This window comes from Suricata suricatta, chromosome 16, assembly GCF_006229205.1.
Source record: "Suricata suricatta isolate VVHF042 chromosome 16, meerkat_22Aug2017_6uvM2_HiC, whole genome shotgun sequence".
Classification (NCBI taxonomy): Eukaryota; Metazoa; Chordata; class Mammalia; order Carnivora; family Herpestidae; genus Suricata; species Suricata suricatta.
This window is the reverse complement of record NC_043715.1, coordinates 11166464-11184548: the sequence shown is the minus strand read 5'-3', so window position 1 is coordinate 11184548 and position 18085 is coordinate 11166464. Positions and strand designations below refer to the sequence as shown.

Sequence of the window (18085 nt, the reverse complement as noted above, 5' to 3'; positions counted from 1 at the left end):
CTCCAATTTTAAAGATCTCAATTAGAAAGTATAACTTGGCTTATTTGTCTGACCTTTGGTATATTTACTGATTTTAGTACTTTCATGCAAGGAAATGATTCAACATGATTTTCAGTAGCAAATAAATTATAAATAAAAGTGAAAGCCAGAAACCTCGAAGAACAGAGTTTCTATAACATGTCTCACTGAAAGTTTTGAATTCCACTTTCTGTCAAAAGAATAGCCACACACAGGGAATTCATGCATGCAGAATTCCTGTTTTCCACTGTAATGTAACTTAAATTTAATTAAACTTGACAGGATAAATTGTTGAACTGGCTACTGATGAAGCACTGAAGATAAACTCTGAAAATACATTAACTTAATTCTTTATAAAAGTAAAAAATTAAAATCTTGAGCTTACTGAAACAGCTTTAGAATCTATACTTCCATCCTCACAAAAGTATCTGTGAGATGGGTTTCTTTATGATGAGCATTATTTAAAAAAAAAGAAAAGAAAACACAAATAATTTACTTATCCATTATCCCACAATAGTGCTGTCATGTATCCAACACAGACACAATAAACAAAGAAATGAGCTATTGTCACATTAAAAACTAAAAATTAATATACACAAGTATGTATTCAATGTGTACATTGAGATGTTAAGTATTGAGAATTGATATTTTACTCTTAGCTTTTTGTTTTTATTATAGAATAATGTAAAGGTATAAACAGAACATTGTTATTCCCTGTACTAATTATTTATACTCCCACCTTCAACAAACAGCATGAATAGTAATATAAATTTCTTCCTATTCCTATTTGATGTTTTTTTTATAAAAAAATATTTTTAATGTCTTTTATTTATTTTTGAGGGACAGAGAGAGACAGCGCGAGCAGGGAAGGGTCAGAGAGAGAGAGAGAGAGAGAGAGACACAGAATCTGAAGCAAGCTCCAGGCTCTGAGCTAGCTGTCAGCACAGAGCCCGACACGGGGCTCGAACCCACGAACTGTGAGATCGTGACCTGAGCCAAAGCTGGCCGCTTAACTGACTGAGCCACCCAGGCGCCTGGAAATATAATTTTATATCTGTTGAATCTCATTGTTAAAAATTTGGGCTTGTATTTTCTATGTCTTTTAAATTTATTTTTCTAGAAATTCCTTTTTATTGTGTTTTACAAGAGTATTGGTCTGCAACAGGTTGAAAATTTTAAATTAGCATCCTTCAGCACAGATTTAGATAATAACGTGCATTAATGTAAAATTTATTGGATGTAACGGTTACATTATATCATGAAGAAGAAATGTCCGTGTTCTTAGGAAACTGTGCTGAAATATTTATGAGTTCAGTGTCATGATGACTACAAGCAATTCTCAAATAGTTTGAGCCAAAACAAAAAGAGAGAAATACACATCTAGATGGAGGAGACAGAGGCAAGACATTAACGAGCGGTGAATGTGTGTTCCACATTCAGGAATACGGATGCTCGTTGTACCACTAATTCTTACACCATCAGTCTGTGTGAAATCTTGCATAAGAAAAAGTTGGGGAGAAAATATTTTTTTTTAATAAAAATTTTTGCTTCACACTATTTATAAAACTAATAATGCTAAATTCTTTTTTTTAAGGTGTGTTTTTGGGAGAAAATGGGAGAAATGACTCCTGGGAGTAATAACTCAGCCAAAGTCATGACAGTAAGTGGAACCAGTACTTAACTCTTATATTTTCTTGTTGATGTTCAGCCAAACACTTCACATTACCTACAACCACATCATGCTCCTGTGTTCCCCGAAGTGAAAAACAGAATTCTCCCAAAATATTATGATGATAGGGTGGAATGAGGCCAGATGTCTAACACCATTTAGAAAGATGCTCAGTTTTAAATGAACTAGTTTCAAAGTTTGTAATGGTCATCTTACCTGACTTCTTCACCAGCAAAATCAAACACCTTGGTGATTTTAACTTTTTCAGTTTCTTTAGGTTTCTCCAGCTCTTCTGTTCTGACCAACAATTTACTGGAACTCATCTCTTCAGTCTTCTCTCCACTCTATGAAAAAGAGATGCTATCACAATTTCCCATGAGGATGAAACCTAAAAGAACCATCCCAACGTGCTATTCTTAAATGTTCCATCTCCAAACATCTGAAGACCTACTGGATATTTATTTTTAGAAAGGCTTACTTTTTCTACCATAGGGAATGCTTTGCTTTTCACTTAGAAGAATTTTTTTTTAACCATTTATTTATTTTTGAGAGACAGAGAGACAGAGTGTGGGCAGGAAAGGGGCAGAGAGAGAGGGAGACACAGAATCCAGAGCAGGCTCCAGGCTCTGAGTTGTCAGCACAGAGCCCGACGGGGGCTCAAACTCACAAACTGTGAGATCACGACATGAGCTGAAGTTGGCTGCTTAACCGACTTAGCCACCCAGGTGCTCCGAAGAATTCTTATCAAAAGGCAGTCTGGTCTAACTTCTGGTGTAAGCATCAAATCTCAGTTTGGAAATAAAATCTGGGGAACTTAAGGCATTTCTAGGAAAGCCTACATGTCATTCGGCTGCTATCAACTTACTTTAACTTGTGTATCTGGGGGCACTTTTGGCTTTGGTCCTACATCATTGAGGAAGCTGGCCCACAGCTCATCCTCCTTCTTCTTCCTCGCGTCATCTGACCCCACACCCTTTTCCTGCCGCGCAGCTGCGCCGTCTTCCTCGCTGCTACCGCCCTCCGAGTCCTCGCTGGCGTCCTCCGCATCCTCTTCTAAGGAGAGGCCGCCTTGTTTTCTCTTCCTACATCACCAACAGTCACAGGAAAAGGAAAGACAAGACAGACAATACAAAATGACTTCAGCCATCCCTTCCTCGATTCCAAACATACTGTTGCAAATCTGAGAAAACTTTAAAATCTGGGGAATACTGATTAACACCCACCCTAGGGGAAGCAGGGAAGGTAAGCTGAGATTTTTGTGGAGGAAAGGAATTGAGCTCTTACAGTTAGCAATTTCCCTAAACACTTAGACTCAAAATATAGTGTTCTACTTCTAAATCAGGACCAGCTATTGTCACCAAGAAAACACCCAAAATCACCTCACAAATCAATCTGTCCAGGAAGTATGTTCCAAGAACATATACTCCAATTGGAGGACATATTCTATTGAGGAGAGCATCAAATTTATTGACACTGTTTCCTCCTCAAGTTCTCAGGGGGTAAAAAAAAAAAAAAAAAAATCCATGTTTTTTCCCACTTTCTGAAAATATGAAAGGTAGGATATAGAAAAACTCAAGGACCAAAGAACTAGGCCAAAGACCTAAAAGAGTAAATTGCTTCTTAGACTATTCTGACTTCAATTTTCATTATGAAAGTTGTTTTCCCTTCTTATAAACTATAATGTGCTTTTTGGCTTCAATGCCCAGAAAGACAGAAATAACAATCAAAGAGAGATAAAAGACTTCTATGGAAGATTCTTTTATCTGAGCTAAATATCTGTCAAATTTTCATAATTTGGAGGGGAGGGGGAGTGTAATTCAGTACCAGGCCTCTGGAATGTAATTTATTAATATTTATTAAAAAATTTTCTTTTACTGCACATAACCTTGGATCAAATGATTATACTTCTACAGATCTGTTTTACAGATGTATTTGTACCTGTATAAAAAGACATAACAAAGAATATTCACTGCAGTCTTGTTTGCTGTAGTAAGGACAAGGTATAATCTAAAGGTCCTTCAGTAAGGGAATGCTTAAACAACACAAGGTGTAGCCACCCAAGGTAACACTACGCAGTCACTATAAAGAAGAACGAATAGCTAACATTACTGCTGTGGGATCACCTGCAAGATGTGAGACAGTGAAAATAAGAAACCATACACAGAGTATGCCATTCTTTGTTTTGTGGGGACTTCCGTGCTTTTCACGAGTAGGATATATACACATAAATACACACAATATCTCTGGCAACACAGCTCTTCTGAGGAAACGCAACAAGGGTTAGAAACAGGGCACACGTCTTTGTAGTAACTGAGTTTTTAATTTTAATCATATGTACAAAAAAACCCTGGTAGTAAGCAGTCATCAGACCAGTCCCAACCATCTGCACAGCTGTGACAACAGCCCCTGACTTCTGAGGACCTTGAGGGCAGCATCACCTGGCCGGAATGCTCTGAGCTTTTCTTTTTTTCCCTTTGGTTTTCTGTGTCTGCTCTTCACCATCCACTTCATCTTCCTTCACTAATTCATTTACATCATCTTCACTATACTCTCCACCTGAAATCACACACATAATAGGGTGGTCAGACACATCCAGACAAGACATTTTCATGAAAAATAAAGTCTAGTAGTTTCCTCTATTCTTTGTCTAATGAAAATATCATTTCCTTAGGGACATCTTCCCTAGTCTAGGCTTCCACATTGTCCATATTTCCCTCCAAAACTCAGCCTACTTATATTTGATGTTTACAATATCTGCTATGCTCTACACCCCATGAGGACACGGATCTTGTTTGTTAGGTCTTTGCTGAATGAATGAATGAATAGAAATTCCAATTCTGCTACTGTACAGTTCAAAGAAGAAATTAATGTTCCCACCACAACTTGGATAACTTTCAAAAGTACTCAAAAGAGGGGCACTCAGTAGGTTAAGTGTCCGACTCTGGCTCGGGTCATGATCTCATGATACATGGTTCAAGTCCCATGTCGGGATCTGTGCTGACATCTCAGAGCCCGAAGCCTGCTTCAGATTCTGTGTCTCCATTTCTCTCCGCCCCTCCCCTGCTTGTGCTCTGTCTCTCTCTCTCTCATAAATAAACATTTTTAAAAAAGTAATCAAAAGAGGCCTTGACAAAAAAAAAAAAAAAGAGGCCTCAAGACTACAAGATGGACACAGCAGAGAGAACAAACATTTCTAGGGAAGCCTGGGTGGCTCAGTCAGTTAAGGGTCCAACTCTTGATTTCAACCAGGTCATGATCGCACAGTTCATCTCCCAGTTCAGAGCCTGCTTGGGATTCTCTCTCTCCCTCTGTGCTTCTCCCCTGCTCACACATGCACATGTTCTCTCAAAAAATAAACATTAAAAAAACAAAAACAAAAACAAGTATGTCTAGTTCCCATCTTCAGACACTGATGTTCAGAGACCCCCAACGAGGTGTCACCTGGATGCCCAGGATGACCACACTCTGCGGGCATCAGTTAGTAAATCCTGTCCACATGGAGAGTCAACTAGTTTTCTTTTTCACTTCAGGTAAACTTTTATTTGAAGCGTAACACACACTGAAAAGCACACAAATCTACTGTACAGCTCAATGAAATTACACAAAGTGACCAGACTTGTATAGCCAGACCCAGCTCAAAAACAAGAACACGAAACAGCATCAGAGAAGGCCCCTCATGCCCTGTCCCTGGCATCAGCCACCACCCCAGTCCGAGGGCCATCCTGACTCCTAACCACAGATTAGGTTTGCCTAGTTTCCACTGCTAAACAAACAGAAGCTACAGTAAGACTCCCGAGTGTCTCGGCTTCTCTCATTCCACATTCTGCCTGTGGGTCAGCTACTATGTGCAGCTCACTTCATTCACTCTCATTCTGAAGCAGTGTTTCACCACATGGCTGGGCCACGATGTATTTATCCATTCTTCTGCTGATGAACAGTAAGGTCATTTCCAGTTTTGGGTTATTACAAATAAATACTGTTTTGACTATTCCTGGACATCCAATCAGCTTTTAAATATTTCACTCACAATGAACCAAGGACCACCAAACACTTGAGGAAAGCCTCCAATATGAAAGGCAAGACTGAAAACATGAAAGGAATTCAGAGATAAGGAAATTAGAAAAAAGAAAAAAGCCTTTATAATATCCTCAAAGGGGTAAAAGTAAGTTTGACATTCATGGCATAGTGATGTAAGGACGCAGGTCTGAATTTGGCTCCTCAGAATCATTAGACAATGAAGGGCACACGTTGCCCAAGGAAGGAGGGACGACCCTTGTAACATCCAATCCGGAAAGGCCAGCTAACACCTTTAACACTTCTAAGGGCGGGCCTAAAGATAGAAGCTATAGATAATCATCTATTGCTCCTGTTGCTTGAGGCCAGTCAAGCCCTACCTGAGGGTCCTGGGCCCACTCTGTAATTGGTCAATACTCTAAATGTTGTGATTGGCTCTGTTATGCCCAGATTTTAATATCGCCCCAAAAACCAGAGACTACCAGGGAGACCAAGTCACGCATGCAAAAGCAAAGGGCGGTTTTATTATGGGCTTAGGCTCACCGGGGGCCTAAACTCAGGCTCAAGGGCTCACAGGCTTTACCAGCCTGGTGGATCCATGCTGAGAGCCCTGAACAAAGGCGGGGTAGGGCTTTTATGAGTTTGGGGAGGGGGAGTTACAGGAAATTGTATACAATATTATTGACAGCAGATTTATCCAATTACAGCATTTAGAGTATTAACCAATTACAGAGTGGACCCAGGACCCAGGACCTTCAAGTAGGGTATAACTAGCCTTAAGCAGTAAGTGATTACCTATAGCTTCTATTTCTAGGCCTGCCCTTAGGAATGTTAAGGGTATTACCCACCAAAAGTACCCATGTATGGTTAAAATTACTGCCAATATTGACAGGCGATAATGCTTGGACCCCTGTACCTGTGTCACAGTTTCCTGTAACTTCTCCTTCCCAAACCCATAAAGGCCCTGCCCAGCCTTTGTTCGGGGCTCTCAGCACGGATCCACTGCGTTGGTGAGGTCTGTGAGCCCGAGCTTATAAGCCCGTAATAATAATAAAGCCCTTTGCTTTTGCATGCATGACTCGGTCTCCCTGGTGGTTTCTGGTTTGGGGGATGATATTGGAAACTTGGGTATAACAGTAACTTAAGTATTTTGCAAAACACCTTAAAAAAATCTGGGGGCACCTGGGTGGCTCAGTAAGTTGAGCATCCGACTTTGGCTCAGGTCATGATCACACAGTTGGGCTTTTTCCAGACAGTGCAGAGCCAGCTTAGCACTCTCTCTCCTCTTCTCTCTCTGCTCTTCCCCTACTGGCGTGCATGTGGATGGGTGCGCTCTCTCTCACTCTCAAAAATAAACATTAAAAAAAAAGCTTTAAAAAAAATTTAAAACTCTTGAAAACTATAAATACAATAGCAGAGCTTTAAAACAGAAGAAAGCTGATGAGAAGAAGCCCATCATATGGGCATTCTCACATGCAGAATGCGCATTCGACCCCAAGTGACTGGTGAAAGTGGTTCACAAAGGACTGAGTTCAGGCTAAGACAGCAGTCTGAAGACACAAATGTCATTTTGCTTCCCTTGAAAGGCCAGTAAAAATCACTATAGCAAAAAATATAAACCTAAAACTGGGTAAGTACCTAGCTGTATTGTATTTGCAGAAAGAGAGAGAGAGAGGGAAAGAGGGAGGGAGGGAGGGAGGGAGGGAGGGAAGGAGGGAGAGAGAGAGAGAGAAAGAGAGAGAGAGAGAGAAAGAAAAGAAAAGAAAAGAAAAGAAAAGAAAAGAAAAGAAAAGAAAAGAAAAGAAGAGGAAAGACAAGACAAGACAAGACAAGACCCTGGAAGGATAATGGGCACCTATAAGGGTTAGAGGTGAATAGAGTTGGATAGTGCAGGGTGGAAGCAAGAATTCTTTGTTTATCTTTCTGAAGAATTTTGAAAATCCCTTAAATTAAGAACAGTTTGAATAAACAAATACTTATTTGAATAACTATACCTAAACAACAACATAACCGACAAAGAAAGGATTTATTCCAAGGACTTAAGAAACACAGTATTTTGACTGTACACCCTTGGTAGGATGATTGTGAAGACAAAAAACAAAAACAAAAAATAAAAAAAAACCAAAAGTTTCTATTCCCTGTTGTAACATCAACGTTGGTATTTTGAAACTATTTCCTTTGTATTATATGTAGGTTAAAGTAATTATGCTAATCATGTTAGGGATCCAGATCTTCAGAGTAAGAGAAACGACACACAATTATAAAATCAAAGAAATTAGATGAAAATTCAAATGTTAAAACTGAATTAAAAAAACCAGTATGACACAAAAATAAACTCAAAATGGATTAAAGACCTCAACGTAAGACAGGAAGCCATCAAAATCCTCGAGGAGAAAGCAGGCTAAACCTCTTTAACCTTGGCCGCAGCAACTTCTTACTCAGAACATTTCCGGAGACAAGGGAAACAAAAGCAAAAATGAACTATTGGGACCTCATCATAATAAAAAGCTTCTACACAGTGAAGGAAACAATCAGCAAAACTAAAAGGCAATTGATGAATGGGAGAAGACATGTGCAAACCACATATCAGATAAAGGGTTAGTATCCAAAATCTGTAAAGAACTTATCCAACTCAACACCCAAAAAATGAATAATCCAGTGAAGAAATGGGCAAAAGACATGAATAGACATTTCTCCAAAGACGACATCCAGATGGCCAACCAACATATGAAAAAATGCTCAACGTCACTCACTATCCGGGAAATACAAATCAAAACCACAATGAGATACCACCTCACACCCGTCAGAATGGCTCACATTATCATCAGGCAACAAAAGATGTTGGTGAGGATGTGGATAAAGAGGAACTCTTTGGCACTGCTGGTAGGAATGCAGACTGGTGCGGCTACTCTGGAAAACAGCATGGAGGTTCCTCAAAAAATGAAAAACAGAACTACCCTACGACCCAGCAACTGCACTACGAGGTATTTATCCCTTGGATAAATACCTGTTTTGAACGGGCACATACACCTCAATGTTGATAGCAGCACTATCAACAATAGCCAAAGAAAAAAAAGAAAAGAAAGAGCCCAAATGTCCATCAACGGATGAATGGATAAAGAAGACATGCTGTGTGTGTGTGTATATATATATATACACACACATTCATGTATATATGTGTATACACACACACACACACACACACACACACACACATACATACTACTCGGCAATCAAAAAGAATGAAATCTTGCCATTTACAACTATATGGATGGAACTACAGGGTATCATGCTAAGCAAAATTAGTCAGAGAAAGACAAATATCATAGGACTTCATGTATATGAAGACTTTAAGATACAAAACAGATGAACATAAGGAAGGGAAGAAAAATAATATAAAAACAGGGAGGTGGACAAAACTTAAGAGACTATTAAATATGAAGAACAAATAGAGGGATGCTGGAGGGGTTGTGGGAGGGAGGATGGGCTAAATGGGTACAGGGCATTAAGAAATCTACTCCTAAAAACATTGTTGCACTATATGCTAACTTGGATGTGAATTAAAAAGTGAATAGATTATTTTTAAAAAATACCAGTATGAGGGGGCACCTGGCTAGCTAAGCACATAGAGTATGTGACTCTCGATCTTGAGGTTGTAAATTCAAGCCCTGCACTGGGTACAGAGATTATTTAAAAATAAAATCTTTAAAAAACACATCAATGTGAACTCTAAGATATATATATTTTCTTACTCTGTTCACTATAATGGCACAGAAACAATGTCACTCTGGTAGCAATGCACATCTTTTTAGAGTCCAGATTACATCCCTTGATATGATTCATCATGAAAAGGGCTCCCAGAAAAAATCAGCCAATTTCAGGTCTGAGGGAAGGAAAGCACAAGGTGAAACAGGGACATCTTGCTGTGTTAGAAAGCAAGGTAGTTATTTAAGAATAATGGGTTACATTTAAAGGATATAAGATCCAGCTTGAAAGAACTTCTAGTGGCCAAAAGTGATGACTTGAGCACTAAAAGAAAAATTGTGAGTAGACTAAAACATAACCAATAGAAATCTGTAAACCCTTTATGATATTTTTAAAAGACAAAAAGTAATTTTTAGTACTTAAAGCTACTATTAAAACATCATTTCTCACGCTGTAATGATAGCAATTTAAGCAAAGATTATCAAGTAATGTTCTCAAAACACGCAGTTTTAACAGTTAAGTGCATTAACACAGAATTCTTCAGAAACAACTAAATAATAGAGGGTTCAGATTCTCATCATCTGGAGCCGGGAGTTGCAACTAAGGTAACCAACCTGAATTGTGTGTCTTCTGATGTTATTTTGAAACACACAGTCATCTATGATGTATTCTAGCCAAAAATATTTCATTTGAACCCATCAAGCACTTAGATTTAACTTACAAAAATTTCAGCATTTCAGAATTCCATAAAATTCAAAGGACAAGGGAACAACCCAAAAGACCAGGAGGGAGAAACCAGACAAACCCAGAAGACATTCTGCAGGACCGACTTTCTGTAGGACCCACTGCTTGATTTCTTAAGCAAATCGATGTCATGACAGAGCACGCTAGATTAAAACAAATTTAAAGGATGGGACAATTAGGTGATATGAGTAGCCCTGAACCTACTCTGGGTCAAGTGGGAAAATCTGAATAAAGGTCGGTATATGAAGATGTGTCAAATGTTTACTGAAATGGACAAGGAGAGGCTGTTCACCGAAAAGAGCAGATTACAAAGTAACATGAAAAAGTATGATTTCAGGTTGGGGTTAAAATACAAATATCTACACCTAGAAAAAGACCAGAGTTGCGGCACCTGGGTGGCTCAGTTGGTTAAGCATCCAATTTCAGCTCAGGTCATGATCTCACGGTTCATGGGTTCGAGCCCCACATCAGGCTCTGTACTGACTGCTCAAAGCCCGGAGCCTGCTTTGGATTGTCTCCCTCTCTCTCTACCTCTGTCCTGCTCGCGCTCTGTCTCTGTCTCGCAAAAATAAATAAACATTTATTTTTTTTTATTTCCCTTCCTTCCACCCCTCTGTTCACTAAACATTTAAAAAATTGGAAAAAAAAACAAAAAAAATTTTTTAATTAAAAAAAAAAAAAAAGACCAGCGTTCACTAAAGGATTCATTAAAGGATTAATACTGATAATCTCTGGGTGGTGGGAATGTAATAATTGTATTTTTTTATGCTTAACTGTCTGAATTTTCGAAGCTTTTTTACAAAGCTCATGCCCTGCTTTTGCTCATGCCCTGCTTTTATAATAATATTAAGTTATTTTTCATCATAAAAATAGATAAATGTCGCAGACAGTTCAGATAAAGAGAAAAACATGACTCTAGATCTTACATATGTAAAAAGATGCTCAATCCCACTGATAAGAGATAAGCAAATTTTAAATTATACAGATGCACAAAAACATCAAATCTCATGCAGTTACTATGACCAAAAAAAAAAAAGTAAGAAGAAAATAACATTCTTGTAGATAACAGAGAACAAAATGAACGAACACATCTTGTCCAAAGACAGAGCTCCTCCATGCTTAAATCTGAGACAAACAACGATCAATCACTGAAAATCTGAGAAAACAGCTAGTAAAGCCAAAAGTAAATATAAAGGGTGAATAAAAATCACCTTAGAGAAACGTTTCCTCACATTCTGAGGCTAGCAATACCTGATACTACAGGCAAGGAAATTACAAGAAAACTACAGACCAATATCCCTCATAAATAGATGCAAAAATTCTCATCAAATATGAGCAAATAAAACTCAGCAATGTGTAAAAAGAATTATACAACATGACCAATTGAGTTTTATACCAGAAATAAAAGGCTGTTCATGATTCAAAAATCAATCACCAACTCACCATATTAACAGAAAGAAAAATCACACATAACCTTATCAATAGAAAAAAAGTATCTGACAAAATTGACTTCTCAGCAAATTAGGAGTAGAGGGAACTTCTTTAACTGATAAACTGTATCTATAAGGGGCCGTATATGCAGACTGCCAGGGTGCAAATCCCACCTCAGCTGAACGACACTGGGCAATTTGCTTAAATTCTCTGTGCTTCAATTCCTTCATCTGTAAAACGTGGACAACAGCCCATACTCAATAGTGTGATGTGACTGAGCTAGTAATGAATGAGTCCCTGTAAAGCACTTAAAACACACACACACAAGGGATCTGTAACGTATAGCTAACATACTAAACAGTGAAACACTGATAATTTTCTCTTAAAATGAGAACAAGGCAAGGACGTCCACTCTCACCGCTCCTACTCGACATCATATTTGAAGTCTTATCAAGAGCAGTAAAGCAAGCAAAAGAAACAAAAGCATACCTGTTGGAAAATAAAATGGCTTCTATTAGACATCATGATCTCTTTTTTTTTTTAGTTTATTTTGAGAGAGAGTGTAAGCATGCGTGAGTGGGGAAAGGGGCGGAGAGAGAAACAGAGCAAGAATCCTAGGCAGACTCCACGCTGTCAGTGCAGAGCTCAACATGAGGCTCGGTCCCATGAACCGTGAGATCATGACCTGAGCAGAAATCAAGACCTGGAGGCTTAACCAACAAAGCCACCCAGGCGCCCCTCATAATCTCTGTTTTATTTGGGGAGAGGGGGTGGCCTTGGAACTGTTAATTCTGGTGATGGTCACACAACTCTAACCATTTATCAAAACGGATAGAACAGTACATTGAAAAGAGTAAATGTTACTGTACGTAAGTTAAATATTAAAACATTTAGTTTCAATATTGATAGAGCACTAAGATTCAGCATTGTGAAATGAGAACATGACGCGATGAAAAAAGACTACTCAAAGAGCAAAAAAGGTATTCAAATTTAAAAATATGAAAGGAGGAAAAAAATACAGGAGTTGAAGATATTGAGAATTTCCCATAAAGTGGAAAAAAGTCAAGGGTTAGAAAATAAAAGGATAAAAATTAGAGGGCCAGCCCAGAAGATCTAACGTAAGAGTCAACATCTGAATAATGAAGTTTCCAGAAAAATGATAGAAAATGAAAGAAAGTACCTCCCCCCAAAAGTCCTAGAGGCTGAACACAATGAATGAAAACAGACTCCTACCAAGTTATATCAATGTGAAATATCAGGAAAATCAGAAACAAAGACAAGTTTCTATCAGCCTCTAGAGATAAAGAGATCTTACATCAATGAGCAGAAATCAGCAAAACAAACTTCTTAATAGAAACACTGGAAGTTAGAAAGCAATAAAGCAGCACTTCTAACATTCTAATGGAAAGCTATCATTATAAAGCCTAGAATTATTATTACAGGGGCGCCTGGGTGGCTCAGTCAGTTAAGCAGCCGACTTCAACTCAGGGCATGATCTCCGGTTCGTGGGTTCGAGCCCCATGTCGGGCTCTGTGCTGACAGTTCAGCGCCTGGAGCCTGTTTCAGATTCTGTGTCTCCCTCTCTCCCTGACCCTCCCCTGCTTGTACGGTCTCTCTGTCTCTCAAAAAAAATAGAATAAAATTACAGAAAAAATTTTAAAAAATATTATTACAAAACATGGAACTCTATATCAAACAAGTACCAATTAGGTCTTAGGGTAACATCGTTATTTTTAGAAATACTGTTTCCATACCTTGAATGTCTATTAAGCGATCATCCATCCTCAAAGTAGTTGGGGATTTACTCTCATTTCAGTGGAACGTGCTAAGAAAAAAAAAAAAAAAAAAAAAAAAGACAACACAGGACCCAAGAAAGGAAATCCATCCGAAAAGGGAGATAAATAAAACACCCAGAGTGGTGCTGGTGACGAAAGATCCTACATTTAAAAGTGGTAAAACCAGGGCGCCTGGGTGGCTCAGTGGGTTAAGAAGCCGACTTCAGCTCAGGTCATGATCTTACCGTTGGTGGGTTCGAGCCCGGAGTCAGGCTCTGTGCTGACAGCTGACAGCTGAGAGCCTGGAGCCTGCTTCTGATTCTGTGTCTCTCTCTCTCTCTCTCTCTCTCAAAAATAAATGTTGGGGCGCCTGGGTGGCTCAGTCGGTTAAGCTTCCGACTTCGGCTCAGGTCCGATCTCACGTTCGTGGGTTCGAGCCCCGCATCAGGCTCTGTGCTGACAGCTAGCTCAGAGCCTGGAGCCTGCTTCCAGTTCTGTGTCTCCTTCTTTCTCTGACCCTCCCCCTCTCATGCTCTGTCTCTCTCTGTATCAAAAATAAATAAAACATTTAAAAAACAAATAAATGTTAAAAACAAAATTTTTTAAGTGGTAAAATCAAGTCAAGGTGGAAGTCAGAAGACAAAGATGGGACTTCAAGATAGAGTAAAAGAGTATTTAATGACTCTGCCTTGGAGATGATTTTTATACAGTTCTGAGAGTTTAGGATCAAATAGTAAGGACATAGATAACGAAGCAACAGCAAAAAGGCAATTGTGAACTCCACAGAAAACAAGTAGTGTTAAGAAAAGCAACCACAGCATTTATCACCTGGTTCAGACCTGAATTGTGGTGTTCACAGTCATTACACAGAAGTAAACATGGAACACTGATCCAACCAAAACTGCACGCGGTGAGGATGGCAGGCTGGGGAGGTGGGGAGGGCCCAGTGGTGGAAGGGTTAGGAACGAGGGGAATGAAGTAAGAGGGTATGAAAATAGGACCTACTGTGCATGGGTTAAATCTGCATACAATGAAAATACCAAACTAAAAAGTGGAAAGCTGTTTCTTCTGCCCGGGAATGAACAGGGATGAAGGCTGATGGGAACCATTAGTTTTCAAGACAGACCTTTCAGGAATACTTGACTCTTTTTAAGTATGTGTATGCGCAACTTCGATTAAAACGAAAACTAGCTTTCAGATAACCACTCTGGCCATTACCACAAGACCAATCGAGGCTGGTGGACAAGAATGCAAATGGAATCAGGCAAACCAGCTGGGAAGCTATGGCTTAATCCTAGCGAAAGAAAGGCAGTTCGGCAGCTGTGAGATGGACGAGGAAGCGGGACGGAACCAATTTTCCACGTAGACACAACAGAACTTACGGACTGCTTGAACCAAAAGCGAGAAAGTAAGGATGGTTGAGTCCCAAGGGTTTTCGTTTGGTTTTGTTTTACCCGAGCGACCGTCTGGGTAGATACTTTGCAATGAGATGGGGTAGTCTGGGGGAAGGCGCAGGATAGGGAAAGGGTAGGTTCGAATGACCCCTTTAAGCTTGAGAAGCCTATACCAGAAAGAGCAGAGGGGCCTGAGAAGAGGGGAATAGGTATACGTCGCAAAAGGACAAAATGCATCATCACGTGAACTTTCTAATAACCGGATCCCATGAGAGCGCAGAATGTGATCAGCTTTCTCTGAGACGTGGTGCCGGCTGGCAAGTCCCTCGGGAAAGAGGGTCTGAGGACAACGTCCAACGCTCACACTGCGTTTCAGAAGAGTTCAGCGCTAGCGCGGCCCGGGTACCGACCGACGCCGCCCGCGTCCCCAGAGCACGGTGGTGTTAGGGAGCGGGTTCCCGCGCTCCGTGAGGGGGCGGCGGCCCCAGTCAGGCTTCCGAGCAGCGGCAGCGCGAGACACCCGCGTGTACACGTCTCGGCCCAGGACGACCGCGCGGAGGGAGCACGCGGGCCAAACTGCGGCGCTCGCGCGGCGGCGACGCTCGAGACCGGCGCCACCGGGGGTACCCGGAGCACCGGGCCACGCACGCCGGTCCAAACGCGCCTCACGTGAAGCGCGGGGCGGGGCAAGCCTCCTCTCGCCCGCGGCCCAAACGCTCACCTGACGGCACATAGTCTTCGTCCTCCTCCGAGGTGGAGAAGTCTTCAGAGTCGAATTCCTCCATGTCGCTGCTGCGCCGGCCAGGCAGAGCCGCAGGACCTCAGCGGCTGCCCCCAAAGGCAAGACTCCAGGGAGAGACCATAGAGCTGCGGTGGGGGCGCCGGCGGCTGAGGCGGCCCCCGCAAGATGTGCGCGTGCGCAGAGAATGTACGTATTCCAAACGCGACACTTCCGGGCCGATGCCTGGAGCCTGGAGCCACTGTGTGGTTGACAGAGCACAGGCTCCGCGTCGAAGCGGTGCATGCTGGAACTTGTAGTCTTCAGCACTGTCTGGTCGCTTTGATTTAATAAATGTGTTTAAACAAAATTATTTGTCTAAGGGAATGCAGTTGACGTTCGTTATTCACAGGTTGGTATTTTCGAATTCGCTTACTTGCTTAAACTTATTGTAACCCCAAAAATCAATATTCGCGGTGCTTTCTGGAGTTATTCGTGGACATGCGCAGAGAATGAAAAGCGCAAGTCAACCAACTGTGCGGTATTCTAGCTAAGGATGAACAAGGCAGACAATGGGATTTCTTGCTTCATCTCTCATGCTGTAAACTACTGTCCTATTCGCAGTCTATATAGTGCCACGTTTTTTGCGTTTCTGGGCTTTTTGTTGGTGATTTTGCTGTTTAAAATGACCCCCAAGCGTAGTGGTGAAGTGTTGCCTAGTGCTCCTAAGCGCAAGAAGGCTGTGATGTGCCTTATGGAGAAAATACGTGTGTTAGATAAGCTTCGTTCGGGAATGAGTTGTAGTGCTGTTGGCCGTGAGTTCAATGTTAATGAATCAACAATCCGGTACATCAAGAAAAAGGAAAAGGAAATTCGCCGATCTGTACGTGAGGCTGCTCCGGAAAGTGCTAAAGTAACGTCCATAGTGCGTGAGGAAGCTATGGAAAAGATGGAAAAGCTACTAAACTTGTGGATTCATGAGATGACAACCGATAAGAAAGGCGTGGTGGACAGCATTGTCGTGAGGCTGAAAGCGAAAGAAATTTACGGTCATGTAACTCAGGGCCAGAAAAACGTTAAACCTTTCTCCGCTAGCTCTGGCTGGCTTGCACGTTTCAGAAGGCGATATGGTGTGAACAATGTTGAACTTGCAGATTCGGCAAGTTCTGCAGCTCGGGAGGCTGCAGAAGAATTTAAAAAATATTTGCTGAGTGTTATACAGGACAAAGGATATGTGGAAGAGCAGGTTTTCAACGCTGATGAGACTGGGTTGTTTTACAAGGACGTTGGCAAAAGAACCTATATCACAAATGGCCTGCAAATCTCCTGGCTTTAAATCATTCCAAGACTATGCAACCTTGCTATTATGCATTAATGCCCAGGGTGACTTTAAGTGCAAACCCCTAATGGTGTACAGAGCCCAGAATCCACAAGCACTTACAGGTAAAAGTATGAACCATATGCCTGTCCATTGGAGATGGAACAAAAAAGCCTGGATGACGTCGGATTGGTTCCACAGCTGTTTTGTACTGGAAGTTGAATGCTATCTTCAGGACAGAAACCTTGCCTTCAAGGTTTTATAAATTTTGGACAATGCCCCAGTCCACTGCTGCGAAGAACTCAAAAATGCCCACCCCAACGTAGAAGTTCTTTTCATGCCCCCAAACACCACGTCTCTCAACCAACCACTGGATCAGGGTATAATAAAAGCTTTCAAGGCACACTACATCCGGGAGCTTTATAGCAAGGGTTTCCAGGCTCTCAAGTCCAACAAGGAAACTACCATGATGGACTATTGGAAGTCAGTTACCATGCATAACGTTATTGATTATGTTGGGACAGCCTGGGACAGCATCAAACAAGCTACTATCAATACCTGTTGGAAAAATATTTGGCCAGACTGTGTGCAGAATTTCGAAGGCTTTGTAGGTGTGACAGAAAGTATAAATAACAGTGTCAAAAACATAATGCATATCGCACGGCAAATAAGTGGAGAAGGCTTTGATGACATGAAGGAGGAAGATGTGGAGGAAATTTTGGCAGAGAAGGCAGTAGAACCCACCAATGAAGACCTGGAGGAGATGGCTAACAAGGCATTGGGGTCGGCGATGATGAGGATGGCAATGAGAGTCAGCCTAAGACTTCAAGAATTGACCCTCTTACAGCGACAAAAATATCAGAATGGAATGCTGCCTTGGAAAGAATTTTCAATGACATGATAGAGTGTGACCCTATGCTTGATCGCAGTCTCAAATTTAAGCGCCTCACTTCCACAGCATTTGCCCCTTATGCGGACATGCTTAAAGATTTGAGGCAAAAAGCCAAGCAGACAAGGCTGACCCAAGTTTTTGAGCCAGTTTAGGAAGGAAAATTGCTAACTCCATCAAGTCACAAAGGGCAAACTCTTGAGGTTGAACTGCCAAATGTTGACATGTTTCCATCTTCCTCTTCTGCAGAATAAGTCCCACCTACCTCACCCTTGGTTTCTGTGGGGCAAGCCAAGGTCAAGGGGTTTAACCACACTGTGCTGCACCACCACACATCCTGCAGTTCCATCAACAGTAAGATTTTAATGTTTTAATGAAATCTCTAATTTTTTCCGAGACTTAATTTGCAT

General features: G+C 41.0%; 1 protein-coding gene across 2 annotated transcripts in view; it reads right to left on the bottom strand.

Moving 5' to 3' along the window:
* The window catches only part of CFDP1 (craniofacial development protein 1), a 123116-nt gene extending 107435 nt beyond the window's left edge, over window positions 1-15681 (bottom strand). Inside the window, exons 1-4 of one of the 2 annotated variants that reach the window (XM_029925514.1) lie at window positions 15472-15681; window positions 4126-4243; window positions 2553-2769; window positions 1904-2031 (exon numbers count right to left, since the gene is read on the bottom strand). In XM_029925514.1, coding sequence (XP_029781374.1) covers window positions 1904-2031; window positions 2553-2769; window positions 4126-4243; window positions 15472-15535 — 527 coding nt within the window. In that variant the 5' untranslated portion in view covers window positions 15536-15681. The remainder of the gene's footprint in view (window positions 1-1903; window positions 2032-2552; window positions 2770-4125; window positions 4244-15471) is intronic. The other variant, XM_029925513.1, reaches the window with a different exon arrangement.
* Window positions 15682-18085: the final 2404 nt, after the last annotated feature.